General features: G+C 41.5%; 1 protein-coding gene across 11 annotated transcripts in view; it reads left to right on the forward strand.

The window, feature by feature from the left end:
* The window catches only part of Kiaa0753 (KIAA0753 ortholog), a 47,949-nt gene that overhangs the window by 25,110 nt on the left and 6,755 nt on the right, over nt 1–16,084 (forward strand). For 5 of the 11 annotated variants that reach the window (XM_076936393.1, XM_076936391.1, XM_076936396.1 and 2 more), the window contains exons 9-17: nt 695–861; nt 2,524–2,643; nt 3,690–3,779; nt 3,995–4,084; nt 6,611–6,688; nt 7,301–7,379; nt 8,409–8,519; nt 10,166–10,351; nt 11,382–11,463. In XM_076936393.1, coding sequence (XP_076792508.1) covers nt 695–861; nt 2,524–2,643; nt 3,690–3,779; nt 3,995–4,084; nt 6,611–6,688; nt 7,301–7,379; nt 8,409–8,519; nt 10,166–10,351; nt 11,382–11,463 — 1,003 coding nt within the window. Of the gene's footprint in view, nt 1–694; nt 862–2,523; nt 2,644–3,689; nt 3,780–3,994; nt 4,085–6,610; nt 6,689–7,300; nt 7,380–8,408; nt 8,520–10,165; nt 10,352–11,381; nt 11,464–14,500; nt 14,609–16,084 lie in introns of all 11 variants that reach the window. The other 6 variants (XM_076936395.1, XM_076936398.1, XM_034507651.3 and 3 more) reach the window with 4 other exon arrangements.

The raw sequence follows: 16,084 nt of genomic DNA on the forward strand, positions 1-16,084 counted from the left end.
CCTTCTTACTGACTTGCTCCCCATGGATTGCTCCTGCCTAGGAGTGACACTGTTCACAGATAGCTGGCTTCTTTCCCATCACTCATTAATCAAGAAAATGCCCCAGACTTGCCTAGAAGCCAGTCTGGTGTAGATACTTCCTTTCTCATTTGAAGTTCCTTTTTGTAGAGGGCTCTAGTTTGTGTCAAGACCACAAAGCACTAATCAGCACAGCTGGTAACTGACAGGTTATGGATTGGGATCACATCTTTATTCCTTCCCAAATAAACTTGTAACGAGGTCATTGAGAAGTCAGAATTGAGCCTGTAAGAGAGAATTCTACTTGGATGATCTTCTCAGCCTCATGCACAAGGGCTGTTTGAAATTGTGTGATTCATTGTGATTAGAAAGGTTAAGTATTTTAGGCAAAAATATTTTGTAATTTACCTGTAAACAAGCATGGACTTTTAGAAAGGAAGATTTAATTAAGGAAAAAGATAATAAATATTTTATATACAAATGTGGAAAAGCCAAGGGTTCCAGGTTTACTTCATTGTCATTGATATGCTTCTCACATTCCCTCAAAGTGCTTTCAGTAGCTTTTAGAATGTATGCATGAATAGCAAAGAGGCACTTGGAGCTCCATTGAGTCAGAGGTTGAAGATACAGTGTCTTTGATATTGTCTGGCTTTTAATGCATGTTTACTTCTTACAGGGACTCCACATATCTGAAAGAAATCGACCAAACCAACCTTACAGCAAAAGCAGGTTGCAGCAGACAACAGTGTCATCCAGATTAAAAATGACCCGACAGCCTGTGAAAGACCATAGGGCTCCTTGGATACCTCCAAACCCCACATCCCCACCAGCCTCTCCTAAATGGTATGCAAAAATTCAAGGACCCTGAGTTTATATGACTATATTTTATTCACGTTAAAGCAGATGAATTAGTAGGTTTCATTCTTTGCCATGGGCAGAAATTCTTATTTGGATGAGTGATACATGAGGTTTTTGTCTAGAAGTTTGTTGGTTTCTTTTTGTACCTGTCCGTGGGTGAATGGAGCACCTCAGTGTCCACTGGGCATGTGTCAGTGTCAGAAGGATTATATGCTGTGTTGTTTGCTCTGTGAGCAGAGTGTGCTTACCTGAGGCTGGGCATTGTATCTTTCTTATGCCTTACTATCCAGTGCCTACACATAATAGGCATTCACTTAATCTTTGCTGAATGAATAAATATTTTTAAATAATTTTAATTCCAAGTTAAGAAAGTTGTTCACTCTGACCTCATCCATATTTGCCTGACTTAGCCCCACCTGCAGGAACTAGTCATTGTAGTGCTAACATTACTGTCTTTTTACCCACACTCATAGCATAAGGATAGTATGGAGCTGCTATCTGTCCCACAGGGCTAGAGAGAAGGTTCTGTCCTCAAGGGGAGCAGGCTCTGGTTTGAATCAGGCTGGGGGGGGGGGCAGCTAAAGATAAGAGGAGCTTGTTTGCCAAGATTTGGGAGTCTTTGAAAGCAGAGTGCAAAGAACTAGAAGGTCCAGCAGGACAAAGGAGGAAACACAAACAGCAAGTGAGAGCAGGGCAAGGAGCTGCCTAGCTGGAAGGGCTACCTTGCTGGGTCGAGTGGGCAAGTGAGCAGCCTGGTTCTAGGGAGCCCCCTTGCAGGTGTGCATGATATAAGTCTGTGGTGGTATGCATCCCTCAGCCTTAAGGGGAGGAGAACAAGCACTGATCAGAGAAGATTATGTGACCAAAAGCTGGGTCTTCTGACCCAACTGTGGGGTTTTTTTCTTTGTTTTGTTATTGCTGTCATGACTTTGTTCTGATTTCTTTGCTTTATGCATGTCAACACTGGTATATGAGCTGAGTTGGTAATGTAAAATATCAACAGGTTGAAGTTTGTACTGCTAACCACATGCACAATAGCTGCTAGACTACAGTTTCTCAACCTGTGGGTCATGACCCCTTTCGGGTCAAATGACCCTTTCCCAGGAATCACATATCCAATATCTTGTATATCAGATATTTACATTATGATTCATAACAGAAAAATTACAGTTATGAAGTAACAATGAAATAAGTTTATAATTGGGATCAACACAGCATGAGAGGTCATTGCATTAGGGTGGTTGAGAACCACTGATCTAGACAGTGTGCATGGTGGGTGGAGATGTGAGGCAGATAAGGCTTCCTGAATCAGAGTGCTGTGTGAGACCTAACACAGACACTTAGAGGAATGTGGCTTGCCATATTATTAGTGATTCATATTTATATATTTAAAGCCGGTTTTGTTTGAAGTATGTTCTTTATTTTGTGACAGTTTTTTTTTTTTTTAATTTAATTGAAATAGTGACTGCTTCTTGAAGCAAAGGGGTCTTCTCCCTTCAACATAGGGCATGAGAGGAGGATCCTCACGTTCATTTTCTATGCAGGCGCCAGGCTCTGAGCTGTAGGTCAGCGGCACATGGTTCTTTTAGGATGAGTCACAGGGGGTGGGTGAGTGACTACAAAGGCATGCTTTTCCATTCTATGTAGTGCTGCGTGGCTGAGGGTGAAGTGCAGCCCCAGAGATGCTGCAAAGGAGCAGTCCCTGCAGCAAGAGGATACCCACAAGGGAAGTCAGCTGGGAGGTGCTGCCGAGCAAGAAGCAGCCAGGTCTGTATTAGCTGTTTCAAAATTAAAGGGCTCTATTTATACAAGACTCTGAAGCAAAGCCCTCTTGTCTTTCCCGTGTCTAAAGATGATTATTTAAAATTAGATTGTTGGACTTTCCTATCACAGTCTCCATGTTACTACCAGCCCACCATACTTTTAGCCTTTCTTTTTTCATTCAAAAACTTCTGTGTATGTCATTTGCCAATTTGTATATGGCACAGTTGTATGCTTTATGTACTTTTTAAAAAGAGCAAATAAAACCATAATCCCAGTTTTTATTTGCAGCCAGTGGAAAATACATGTAATTAGCTGTGATTGAGGATAGAATGTGGTATACACCCTAAGATCTGGGCATGTTCAGAACAGGGAGTGTTTTCCTCTTGTTGCAGAGAATGAAGCCTCACAAAGGGAGGTCGACATTAAACCAGGACTTGCATAGGCAGGAATAAATGTAAGGGGTATAATGAGCGTTCCCAAGGATAACAGAGGCAAAAACAGCTTGCTCTGCATTTATTAGTGGCAATTATAGGAAAGCAAAAATGAGAGTGGGTATTAGGGCTTGGGGAACTCAGGGGTACGATGCAGCTACACTGTATACGTGAAGGCCCAACTCCAGCTTCAGCCCTTAGAAAAGAGTGGGCATCAGGTAATGTTCACATAGCCACAACCATAGGAGTCGGGGCTCTTTGACAGGCACATACAATAAAATTGTTTACAGTTAACGTCCGCTTTTGTTTTTATTTGGCTTTATTAACACCTACACTGGGCTCTGTTTCTTTATCCAAACAAGTAACATGTTCTGAGATCTGTGGTGGTTGCCTTTCTTTGTGGCAGTTTCTTGTGTATGTACTAACTTAAAGAACTTTTGTGTATAAATATCCTTTTATAGGAACATGGTGTGGGAGCTCTCATGGTACACAGAGGATACATTACTTTTGAGTCCTTTAATAGAGCCAGGATTGGTGCTGGGTTAGTGTTATTTCTGTGGTAATGACACCCTGTGGTGTTGAGGCATGGTTACCTTGACTCCTTGTATTGTCTGTTAGGCTTTCTTGGCCAGATGCTGAGTCTTCCAAAAGACTGAAGGAACTAGAAGAATTGGAAGCCAAAGAAATGGAAAGAAAGCAAAAGCAGAGGTAAGTGTTTGTTCCTGAGGTAAACAAGAAGGCAGGCTTGGTCTGCGTCATCAGTCCTTCAACAGTGAGCCAGCCACACTCCTGTGCGTACTGGTTTTCTGCCTCCTTAAGACTTCGAAGCCACCTAGGAAGTCTTTAGTAGAGCTGAGATAGATAGCCAAGGGCTTCCTGACTTGGCTTTGAGGAGAGTTGATGTGACTTTTTCTGCCCTTTAGGCTTGATTGGCTGGAGGCTGAGACTTCTAGAAGAACCAAAGAGTTGGATGAACTGAAAGCTGAAGAAATGGATAGGCTTCAAAAATTAAGGTATATGTCTGCTACCAGGGAATGATAGGGATTTAGTTGATCCATATAGTTTGAACTCTAAGAGTGAGTAATCGAATGAATGAGTGTTTGCATGTTTCCATGTGCACTGTGGCATGGTTTCCTGGTTATGTATGGAGTGTGAAGGAGAATTGCAAAAGCATGTATGATCTGAGGATGTTCTGTGTTTGCTTCTTGTTTGCTGCCTTACATCCCAAGGCACTGTGCCAGGCAGATGCCAGTCTACCTGAGGGCAGAGAGCATGTGGAAGTGCATGGTCTGACTGATGAGTATGTGGATGCTGTTGTCTCACCTTAGCCTGATACAGATGAGGTTTTCAGATGAGGCTGCTTTTCCCTATCCATCACCTAAGAATAGCAAACGTCAGTAGATGTTGTGACCAAAGGTAATGAAAAGATGATCTCGGGAGTCAGGGCTGTAGGTAGCTCTGGGAAAGGAGATGTAGCTTCTACAACAGTATTACTGGTTTGGGAGGTGATGCACAGGTGTTCATTTATAATATCCTGAATCATACAATAAAGAAATCAAGCAATAAAGAAATATGCTTAAGATGTAATGGGGACAGTGCCACTGACATAGTTAACTAGTTTTTTCTAGCTTTGATGACCATTTACCCTGTAGTAAAATGAACAAGCACTGATTGAAGCATCTGTACATCTCCCCATCATTCATAACAGCATTCAGCTCCAGTTACAGGGCTGTGGTTCTTCTGTTAGAGGCCAAGGGGACTGGGGTTAAGATTTCAGTTATATAGTCACAGAATTTTAGGATTTGAAGGATAACCCTACACACATAGCTAATATTTCCAGACTCTTCTGATGTTTCCAGGAAGTAAGTGGCCAGCGTGGCCACTTACATACCCCTGGGATAGTGTGGTCCACTGCTGTTGGAGGGAGTCTTCCTTGGTCATCTCTAGCTATTAGAAGGTTGATTGCCTGTCCCTGACTCCTATCCACTTACCTTTTTGTATCTCATTTATTCTTTATGTGTATTTTTTCTATATGTATGCTACATTTATTTTTTTTTCTATTTCTCTGAGTGTTAAAGGGGCACACTTACTGAAGTGCACTCTGTGGATACCCTTGTGAATATATTCTCAGGTTATCCCAGTCTTAGTTACTTTTCTATTGCTATAATAAAACACCATGACCAAGGCAGCTTATAAATGAAAGCTTGCAGTGTCAGAAAATTAGACATGATAGCAGCATGAAGAAATGGCTAAGAGCTATATTTTGTTCCACAAGTAAGCAGAGAAATGGAGGGAGACACAATGGGAATGGTTTTGAAACCTTAAAGCCCTCCCCCAGTGACACACCTCCTCCAACAAGGAGGTGTGTCACACACCCCTAATCCTTCTCAAACAGTTCCACCAATTAGGAACTATTCAAACAGGTGAGCCTGTGAGGGCTATCTTCTTTCAAACCACCACAGCCATCTCACTGATGGCAGAATGGATTTCTTCACCCCTTGCAGGAACTGTTCTACCAGGCATGGTGTGTATGCCTGTTGTTCCAGCACTTAGAAGACTGAGGCAGGAAGATTGCCATGAGGCCAGCTCACTCTACAGTAGCTTGACCTTGTCAAAAATAATAATGACAGTGATTAATGGGAGGGGAAGGAATTTATTTTTTCAGACATTTCAAACCTAAAAACTTTGTTCTATGCTTATATTTGCTAATTTTATGTTCCTGTTATTAGCCTTGTTATAGAATTCTTGTTTAGAAATTATTTTAGTGGGAAAAATTTAATATTAAACTTTTTATTAGTAGATACTTATACACTCACACAAAGTTGTAATAATACAGAAAAATTTGGGGTACTCATTTCTCAGCTACCTTGTGTAACATCTTAACAAACTGTTGACTATAGCCAGAATATAGTGAGACATTGAGGATACATGGGACTAGTGATATTGATATTAATATGTTTTATAAAACCTGGTATGGTGCGGAGTGAGGGAGTGCCTCAGTGGGCCCATGCTGAGGCATCCCTCCTCACACCTGAGGTAGTATAGAATAAAGTTTACTTGGGGGCATAGGAAGGGGGATTGAGAAGGGAGGAGAGGTGAAGAGAGAGGGGGTACAGAGAAGAACAGAGAGGGGAAAGAAGAGGAAAAACATGGAGGGAGGGTTGAGGGGGAGAAAGGAGTCAGAGAGAGGAAAGCATCAGAAAGCAGAGAGAGGAAGAGAGGCCCATGTTGCTAGGTAGAGCTACTGTTGGGCCGAGCCTAGAAGGAATACTAGCAATAGTCTGGAACATACCCATCACCACCACTATTCCTCATGTTTCTCTTCTATAGCCGTACCTACTTCTCTGCTGCCCCAGCTACCTTGTGACTCGGTAAATGTGGCAGTTAATCCAGAGGCCAGTTTGCAGGAGGAGCCAGTTCTCTTTTCAACTATGGAGATCAGACTATGGGCATCAAACTGGGCAACAAATGTCTTTAGCTGTTGAGCCATCTCATCTTAGAATTAACTTTTTTCTAAGAATTAACTTTTTTTTTCCTAGAATTAACTTTTTTCCTAATATAATTCTATGGAGAGTCATTCTGGTTACTACATGTATTATTTGTTCATTCATCTGCTGGTGAGTCAGATCTCATGGTTTAACCACTCATAACAACTGAGGGATATATGGGTTGTCTTTAGCTTGACATTATTTTGACTAAGGATTGTATAAACACCCATGTATTGTGTGATGTGTTTTATTTCTCTATAGTAAGTGCCCAGAGTAAATTTGCCAGATTATATGCTTCTTGTATGTTTTAGTTTCTGTCTTAGTCAGTGTTCTAGTGCAGTGAAGGGATACCATGACCAATACAACTCTTACAAAAGAAAGCATTTAATTGGTGGCTTGCTTACAATTTCAAAGGCTTAGTTTATTATTATCATGGTGGGTCATCAGACAGCATGGTGGCAGGCAGGCTTGATAGTAGAGAAGTGGCTGAGAACCACATGCTGATCAGTAAGCAGAGAGAGGGTTGGGGAGAGAAGGAGTGGGGAATTTTGGTCTCACTTAGAGCAACTGAATGCACATCTACCTTTCACAAGACCCCAGGAGGTTTGTGCAGTCATGGCAGTTGGAGGAACACTGTGGATTTATTGTTTCTTTGTTTGCCTTTCCTGGAGGAGTTACATGATTATGCAGAATAGAACATTCTGGCTGCAGACTTGAATTTTCAATTTTACTTCTAAACAGTGTCTCTGCCACCCAGTTAGCTGACAAGGTGGAGGAGGCAGTGCTGGAGCGGTTGAAGCCCCTCTTGATCAAAGCCCAGGTAATTGATTTATCTTGTTTGCTTGCCTTTAGCAGTTCTGAAATAAAAAGAGTTGTTGCCTAGGTCACACTGACCCTTTTTTAGAGGGCCAAGTGTCTCCTCAGTGGTGGGAGGCTGAAGGACAGATGAGCCTGTAGACAGAACATGGATTCACTGCTGGGCCCTTCACCACCTCCAGACCATCACACAGTATCCACTATTCACTGTTCATGTATCCTCTATGTGAGTGGAGGGCGAGAAGATACAGGTAAGCGGAAGAGAAGCACTGTTTTTGAGAAGGGTGACATTTTAACCTGGGGAAGAATATTAGACTGCATTTTCCATTCTTTGTAAAGGGAAAAATTCATCGATAAAAATGACATTCACTTAATGATCCCCTGGGTGCTGGTCTCTGTGACCTTGATAACTTAGAATGATTGGCTATTTTACAGTTGAAGAGGGAGATTTGGGGCACTTCTGCACAAACTAGGACTTTCTCAAAGATGAAATGACTTACAGCATACCAGAATTTTATGTCACTCTCCTGTAAGCAGTAGGATTCAATAGTGAGACTTGATGGATCCTCCCTGGAGATAGAAGCCATGGTGTTTGCATGTTTATAGATGAGGCCATGTCAGAACAGCATGGCCGTAACTGGTTGAATGGCATGCTGAGTCTAAGAAGTGTTAGGTTATTAGAGTCTATGGCTATCTTCGGATTACTAACCTTAGAGGGCTCCTAGAGATGGAGTTGTGTAGTCTCCTCGTTTGTCTAGGAGCAGAATATACAACAGGCGAGTTGATGACTTGCACAACAGCATATAATCTGGCAGTGTTTATAAAGTTGAGAGATTAAAAAATGTTCGGAGTACCAAGAGCAACACATGGCATTTGTTTTTATGAGGACTGAGTACTTTAATTGCTGCAAAAAGCATAGTGCAGCTAGAGCTGATGGATAGTTCCTCACAGGTTACTCTGCAACACGACTCATTTGTTCAAATATAAATTGTGAGTTTTTATAATCTATGAGTGCATTTGTCCATTTTAATAGAGAGTGAATTCTTCGGTGGAAGCAAATAGTCATTTGAAGGATCGTCCTTCATGGAATGCAGCAGCCGCAGCCGCAGCCGCAGCCGCAGCCGCAGCCCAGCCTGCTGAGCAGGTGTGTGGTCGGTATTCTGCTATTATCACATGATAATGTCTCCAGTCAAAGGAAAATGATATGCAGATTACTTTGCAAACACTACATTATCCCACTCAAGGAGAGTGAAAATTATTTTTCTTATGCAGCATGTTAATTCTTTGGGTGTATATTTAGTTCTAGGTCTGGATCAGCTGTGCAAACAGCTCACAGACATCTCTAGAGCCACAGGTTTCTGTTGGTGCACTTTTATCTCTCCCCCTCAGGATAGAGTGTAGATAAACTGTGGCCCTGACTGTTGATGGCCTGCAGCAGGAGAATCACTGCCCTTGTTTCCTTTCATCCAGCCTACTTGCTCACCACTGGCCCAATTTCCTTTCTTTGTAAGGCCTGATTTTTTTGTTAGACAAACAAATTTTGAGTACCCAGTACGGTGACTGTGTCTGGCCCAGCAGAAAGGAAAGAAGGTCCAAGAAAGAAATAAGAAAAATAAAAACCTCTTTTGTTGTTGTCTAGGCTAATATTTCTCTGGAAGATTTGCTTTTAATGTTTAGGGGACTGTCCCTGCCTACCTGGCCTTAGAGACTCTGGAGTAGAAGGTGAGGATTGCATTCCTTTAGTCTTCTAAAGGTTGAAAAGAAGTGCTTGCTGCTGTAATTGCTTAAAGCAAGCAACAGGCAGAGTATAAAGGAGTAAGTAGAAGAGGAAGAGAAGGAGAAGGAGAAGGAACTACAGGAGGAGGAAGAAGAAAAGGGAGGATGAGGAGGAAAAGAAGAAAAGAGAAGACGGAAGAGAAGGAGGAAGTGGAGAAGGAAGAGGAAGTAGAGGAGGAGGAAGAAGTAGAGGAGGAGGAGGAGAAGGAAGTGCAGGAGGAGGAGGAGATGACAGCGACAAGAAGCCCAGAAAACTTGTTCAGAGTTGAAGGGCAGAACCAGGCCTTAATCTCAGAAATGTTTTGTTCTTTACCCAGAAGAGATTCCTTGAGAAAAAAAAGGTAAATAAATAAAAATTTAAAAATGAAAAATTAAAAACAAAAAACCCAAAACGTCAGATTACAGATCTATATTAGGATCAAGATAAATAGTGAGGTGTAGTTACAGACATCAGCACTCAGGAGGCAGAGGCAGGTGGATCTCTGTGAGTCTGTGGCCATCTTGGTCACATAGTGAGTTCCAAGACAGCCAAGGCTTATGTAGAGAGGGGGGGGGGGAAGAGAAAAGCAACTAATCAGGGAGAAATGCTTTGCAACCTGTAAAGAAAGTACTTTGTGGATTTAAAGAACACAGTCAGGAGAGAATGGTAAAGCTCTCAAAGATTATACCAAGATCAAAGAGAATAAAGAACCCTGTACTTGGTAGTGCCATGGTCCTTTAAGGAACATTACCCTAAACATAACAGAAGACATACATGCTCTGCCAACCAGCAACACAAATGAAATGGCTGCTCACATTGGCAGCGATGGTACAGCTTGGTTAGTGCAATCATTAAGTGACTAATAAGAATTGCATTGGCTAGTGCTTTGTCACCTGCTGACTGAGAGGTTTGTTCTCTGTAGAATCTCTGCCAGTTGGATCACTGTGCTTTAGGGTGTAATGATCAACAACAATCCTTGATTTTTCAGTTCTCTTATATCACGTTTCCACCATTTTTCTTCCTTTATTTTGTAGGCTTCAGATGTCCATTTTGAATCTAGGAATATTTGTGAGCTGGATGACTGTTTTGAAGATACTGCTAATGAGCTCTGGGCTGCGACTCATGATAAGATCTTGGAGTCAGAAACTTCAGCCAGATTTGGGAACAGCAAGGACAGCCCAGATCTGGAGACCATGATGCTCCGGATGGAAGAAATGGAAGTAAGGTCTGGGGTGCTGCTCTGTTCTGTTCTGAGGGGGTCCACCTCTGCTCCTGATCACACTGCTGATACTCAATATGGCAGAGCCACTGCATCCTACTTTTAAATTGAAACTGTTACCAACTGAGTGTAAGACCTTGCTTAGCTCAGTTGCTTACCTTAATATGTAGGGTATTTGAGAATAGAAGAAGATATAAAGTATTTAGCACATAGCCCCGTAAGTGTTATCACCATCCTGTTATCACAGTTAACAGTAACTTCTAATTCCAAAAACATAGAGGTCCAGACTTGGTCCCACAGTTTGGATCATTGGATCAATCCCTTATAGACATCAATCTTGCCTTTTTCTACCTTGCTGCAGTGATCCTGTTGAATCACAGATGTCCTCACCTTCTTTAAATCCAGACTACTGCTTTCAGAATGACTCCTTTTTCTTATAAACTTATAGACCTCAGACATGAGCCATCCTACTGAGCAGGAAATCAAAACCAGTGATCAAATGGTGTGGTCAAGGTCATAAAAACTACTGAGAGCTCCGATGGCTGGTCCAGGTCTGACCCCACACTCAGCAGTTTTGCTTCAGTTGTATCATTTCTCATTGCTAAGTAGGAAATTATAAAGAAGATAATTTTTGGTTGTTTTTGAAAATTTAAAGACATGCTGTTTGTTCTATTCTTTTAACCACTTTCCTTCTCTTGGGGTAACTGACTAGATCTGAGCTGCCCTAAGCAGTAGAAATAGACAACTTATGTCTGTTGGAAGACAGACTAATGAAGATTAAAGTACAGGTGGTCTGTAGGTGAACAGGGACATGATGTGTCTGTCATCACAGCAAACTCTAGGGGACATGCTACCTGAGGATACAGCCATGCTCGTCACACTTTCAGAGCTTCCCTCAGAGCTGCTCACTTTCTGTCCCAGAAGACGCCTGTTCTCATCAGTGTCTGTCTGCTGAGCTCTTTCCACACTTACTACTTCTGGTTTATAATGAAACTTACTTTTTCTCATAAATTAAACTTTCTTTTTTAAAGAAATACCAGGAGACAGTTCGCCAAAGATATAATAAAATTGTATACGCTGACCCTCACTTATGGATGCACGAAGAGAAAAATGGTAGGTGTTTCTCCCTAATCTCACCTTCAATATTTTACTCTGAAAATTTCTAGCATAACAAAGGATTGAGAAAAACTATCCAGTGACCAAAATCCCACTATAGTCCTGAGGTTCCCACATTGCAGTTCCCCTGTGTCCTCAGCTCATCTCAGTTTGTATGATGATCTTATCTGTGCAATTCAAAGCACATTGCCAGGTAACAGTGCACTTTACTTTACAGATATGCACCATGAGCTTGAGTTTCGTATTTATTTATTTATTTATTTATTTATAGTTTTGTTTTGGTTTTCTGAGGTAAATTTTACATATAAGGGATAGTGAGGTGGCTTAGTGAGAGGCTGAAACAGAATTGACAGAAGCTCCTGAACCAGCTAACCTGGCATATGCAGCAAGAAAGAACCTGTTTCAAAGTGAAAGGTCTCCACTGATGCCTAAGGTTTTTCTGACTTCCATATGTGTTCCATGACATGTCAGTGCTTGCATTCTTACACCTAATCTCACATGCATACACAAATTTATTAACTAGGAAAAAATTACATATGATGCACACATCTTAACTCTTTTCATTTGAGGAGTTTTGACAAATGGATGTTTCTTATCCAAACTCCTGTCTAGGTGAAGCACACAGTGTTGCTGCGGAAATTTCCCCTCTGCTCTTCCCAGTCAGTGCCCTAACTTTAGGTAACACTGCTTTTCAGTCATGTTGAGTAATATAGAGGTTTGAGGAAGTGCAATCTATTGCTGGGCGGATGTTTGCTTGACTAAGTCTTTCAGTCAACATAGCATTTGATAGCTTGTTGTTGCTTATTTCATGTTGCTACTGTAGCAAATGGAACCTTAGAACACTCCTCACCCACACATTACTGAATTAGAACACAGACTTATGCTCTTAGAGTTTGAGAGGTCATAAGGCTAAAAATTATTGGGAGCCTATGGTCAGGCCTTCCTTTGTTTTGTTTGCCTGTTGTAAAGATACTACAGTCACATACACTGATTACTCTCCACCCATCTCAAGATCTTAAAGTCCCTTCTGCAATGGAAGTAACACAGAATCCAGCTATTGGCTATAAACGTCTCAGGGTCAGTTTACCCTACTAGTTAGGCCTCTCTCTAACCCTCTGTCTTCTCCTCCCTCATTCTTCCTGAGTCGTGCTCCTTAGAATGTTCATACCACATCTAATTTGCATGTTTGCCAGTGAATTTTTTTTCTTTCTAGCTTGGGACTATTAAAAATAAATCTAAGGCCGGGCAGTGGTGGCGCACGCCTTTAATCCCAGCACTCGGGAGGCAGAGGCAGGTGGATTTCTGAGTTTGAGGCCAGCCTGGTCTACAGAGTGAGTTCCAGGACAGCCAGGGCTACACAGAGAAACCCTGTCTCGGAAAAAAAAAAAAAAAAAAAAAAAAAAAAAAAAAAAAAAAAAGAATAAATCTAAGGTGTTGGAGAGATAGTTCAGTGGTTAAGAGCATCTGTTGCTCTTGCAGAGTACCTTGGAGTTCCCAACACCCACATGAGTGACAGTAGGCTGTAACTCCAGTTCCTGGTGACCTAGATTCCTCTTCTGATCACTGTGGCAACAGGCACACCATGTATACACATACATGCAGGCAAACACAAAGAATAAAAATAAATCTAAAAAGTTTTTTTTAACTTAATTATGAATCTAAAAGTCAGCATGGTGATCTGAAGCTGAGGCAGGAGGATCAAGAGTTCTATTCTAGGTGACATGAATTCCAGGCTAGCTTTACTTACATACAAACCTATGTCAAATAAATCTGTTGTAAACATACTAGTTTTTAGTCTTTGTGTGGCCCATCAGTTTTTATTTCTCTTGGTTAAATATCTAAGAAGTGGACTTGCCAGGTCATGTGCTAGGTGTACCAAACTTCATAAGAACCTGCCAGACTGTGCCTAGAGGCTGAGCCATGTCAGCTTCCTTCTCCACTGAGTTGTGCTTGCTTGCCTCTGGCAGTGTAAGTCTTGCATTTTGTGTTCTTGGAATGAATCTGGTGGGGGTATTGGTTCCTCATGGTATTTCAGATTCATTTTTTTCTAATATTTTAAGCTTTATTGTTATTTTTGGTTATGTGCATGTGCCTATTGGGGTAGGAGGTGGGGCCACACAAAGGTATTGATTTCTCCCTAGTGCTAGATCTTCAAATGGTTGGTAACTACCAGATGTGCTGGGAACTGAACTTGTGTTCTCTGCAACAGTGCTTTATGCTCTTAACCACTGAGCCATTTCTTCAGGCCTTCAATTTCTCTTTCTTGATGAGTAGTGCTTCGAACCTTTTCAAGTGATTAGTAATTAATGATGTATAATTCTTAATGATATATCTCATTTTTTCTGATTTTTAATTGGGCTGCCCTTTTATTTTTTAATTATACAGACTATTTGTGTGTTTTAGGGATTAATTGTTGTCAAATACATGTTTTGGGTAGGTTTGTTCTGTTTCTGGTTTTTTGTGTTTTGCAGTACTGAGGCTCAAGCCCAGAGCCTTGCATATGCTCAGCACACACTGTGCTCTGAGCTGTCTTCATGGCATTGCCTTTTTAAAAAAAAGGTAACTGCTATATTCATGTGGTTGTCTGACCAGTGTTTATTGCTACTTTCTCAGTTCCAGAACATTTATTTTCACACACCCCTCCCCCCAAAACAGCCTTTTGTATGTGTCAGTGGTTACTTCCTCTACCACTACCCTCCCCCCACATACACCATTTGCTGGCAACCACAACTGAATGACATTAAAAGTTTTAATTCTGATAAAACCTCGATCATCTTTGTATATGATGCATTTTTTGAGGCCCAGGGAAGCTTTGCCTGCCACTGAGATGAGAGGATGCTGTTTTCTTTCAGGAGCTCTATGGTTGGTTGGTTGGTTGGTTGGTTGGTTTGTTCGTTTGTTTGTTTTAGCTTTAATGTTTAGCCTTAGGGTCCGTCTTAGATAACCATTTGTGGTTTGAGGAATAGGCTGCTGTATATGTATGCACTTGTTCTCGTTCCATTTGGTGAAAGAGACTTGCTTTTCTACTTTTCAGAACTTAACCATTTACACTGTGGCTAGTTGCTGGGCTGCTGCCACACTTTGCTGGGATGCATCAAAAATGTGTTTGACTCATGTTCATCTTCCTCAAGAAGGAGTGGATGTGAGTGAGCATTGCCCTCAATGGAACTCAAATCCAGTGCATATTACACTTACCTGGAGATGTGAAGGAAGGTGTAGGTTAGGTGCTTGATGCCCTCTTATATCATATGGAATTACTTCAAGATACAAATTTGGGTCATTGTTTTAGAAAAAGGATTCTCCATGTTAAATTTTGACAGAAAGATGGGCCATCTAACAGAGTACTTGTTGTAGGATATTTGCTCACACTATGAACCCCAAGATTTACTGAAAAAAACTGTTTCTAGTTATGGTGTGGCTCAGCCCTTAGCACATATCATTAATCCCTCTGGCTGGAATTCAGACGGGCCCTTAGGATACGCCTTTAATCCCAAACAATGAAGGTAAAGTTAATTTGTAGAAGGAAGCACCCATGTTTGAAAGTGATGTCTAATTGAGTGGCAGACAATGTGACGAATCAGATAAAGATTTGACAGAATAGGATATGCCCAACTCTCATAAGAAGAGAGAGGAAAGGGAAGTTAGTTGAGGGGTAATGCAGATAAAAAGAAGGCAGTTTTTCCCAGGATAGTTATAGAGAGACAGGTTGATGAGAGAACAAGCTAGACACAGGTAAAGGCAGAAAGAGCCAGCCATAGAATGAGAAGGAGACAGAAGATTAGAACAAATTGACAGTTTGAGGCCACACAGATCTATTCAGGAGAGGCCAAGAGAGAGAGGCCAGATTGAATCAGTCAGTGTGGAGAGGAGTTTGAGCTAGAACAGCTGAGTTGAACCAGCCAGCTGGAGCTGAGAAAGAACTAGCTATTCAGCAGTAAGTCTCAGAGGCTGAAAACATTCTAGGCCTAAATTAGATTGTAAGGAAACTAGAAGCTTCCAGTTGAAGCAGTAATAAGTCCTGGGATGACAATTACATCAGGCAAATAAAAGATACTTTTACAATAGTCTTGTACTCTTTGTGTGTTTTCTGCAGTTTTCATGCATTTAGTTGTTATTCAAGGTGACAAACCCTGGCTTCTGCTTCATGGGCTGGTAACTGAATTGCTGCTCTGGGCCTGGCTTGTGTGATTCTGCTCTTGCAGTACTTTTCCTTATACAGGCTAAGCAGACATATACAAAAGTGCTGAGATCCATTGTACATCCAGAGCCTTAACATACTGGACTTTCCGATCTGAGATGCTCAGTGAAGCTTATACTCAAATCCCAGAATCTAAACAACTACTGCACCTGAAACCTTTCTGGTCCTGAGCAATTAGGGATACTCAGCCTTTATTATAGGGCTCTCTCCCTTTGCCCAGCCCAGTTCCTGCCTATGAACACTTACAGCTCGTTCTAGCAGGCTACAGCTGTTTGCCAAGGTGCCTTAACTTTTCACAGGTTCACTGAGACCTAGAGAATTTGTCAGTCAGTCATGCTGGCAACATGCCTACTGTGCAAAGACCCTTCTAATGCTTGTGTAGTCAGACAGTGGATATTTTAGCATTTCTTTTTGAGTTAC

The sequence above is a fragment of the Arvicanthis niloticus genome, chromosome 6 (assembly GCF_011762505.2).
Source record: "Arvicanthis niloticus isolate mArvNil1 chromosome 6, mArvNil1.pat.X, whole genome shotgun sequence".
In the NCBI taxonomy this organism is placed as follows: domain Eukaryota; kingdom Metazoa; phylum Chordata; class Mammalia; order Rodentia; family Muridae; genus Arvicanthis; species Arvicanthis niloticus.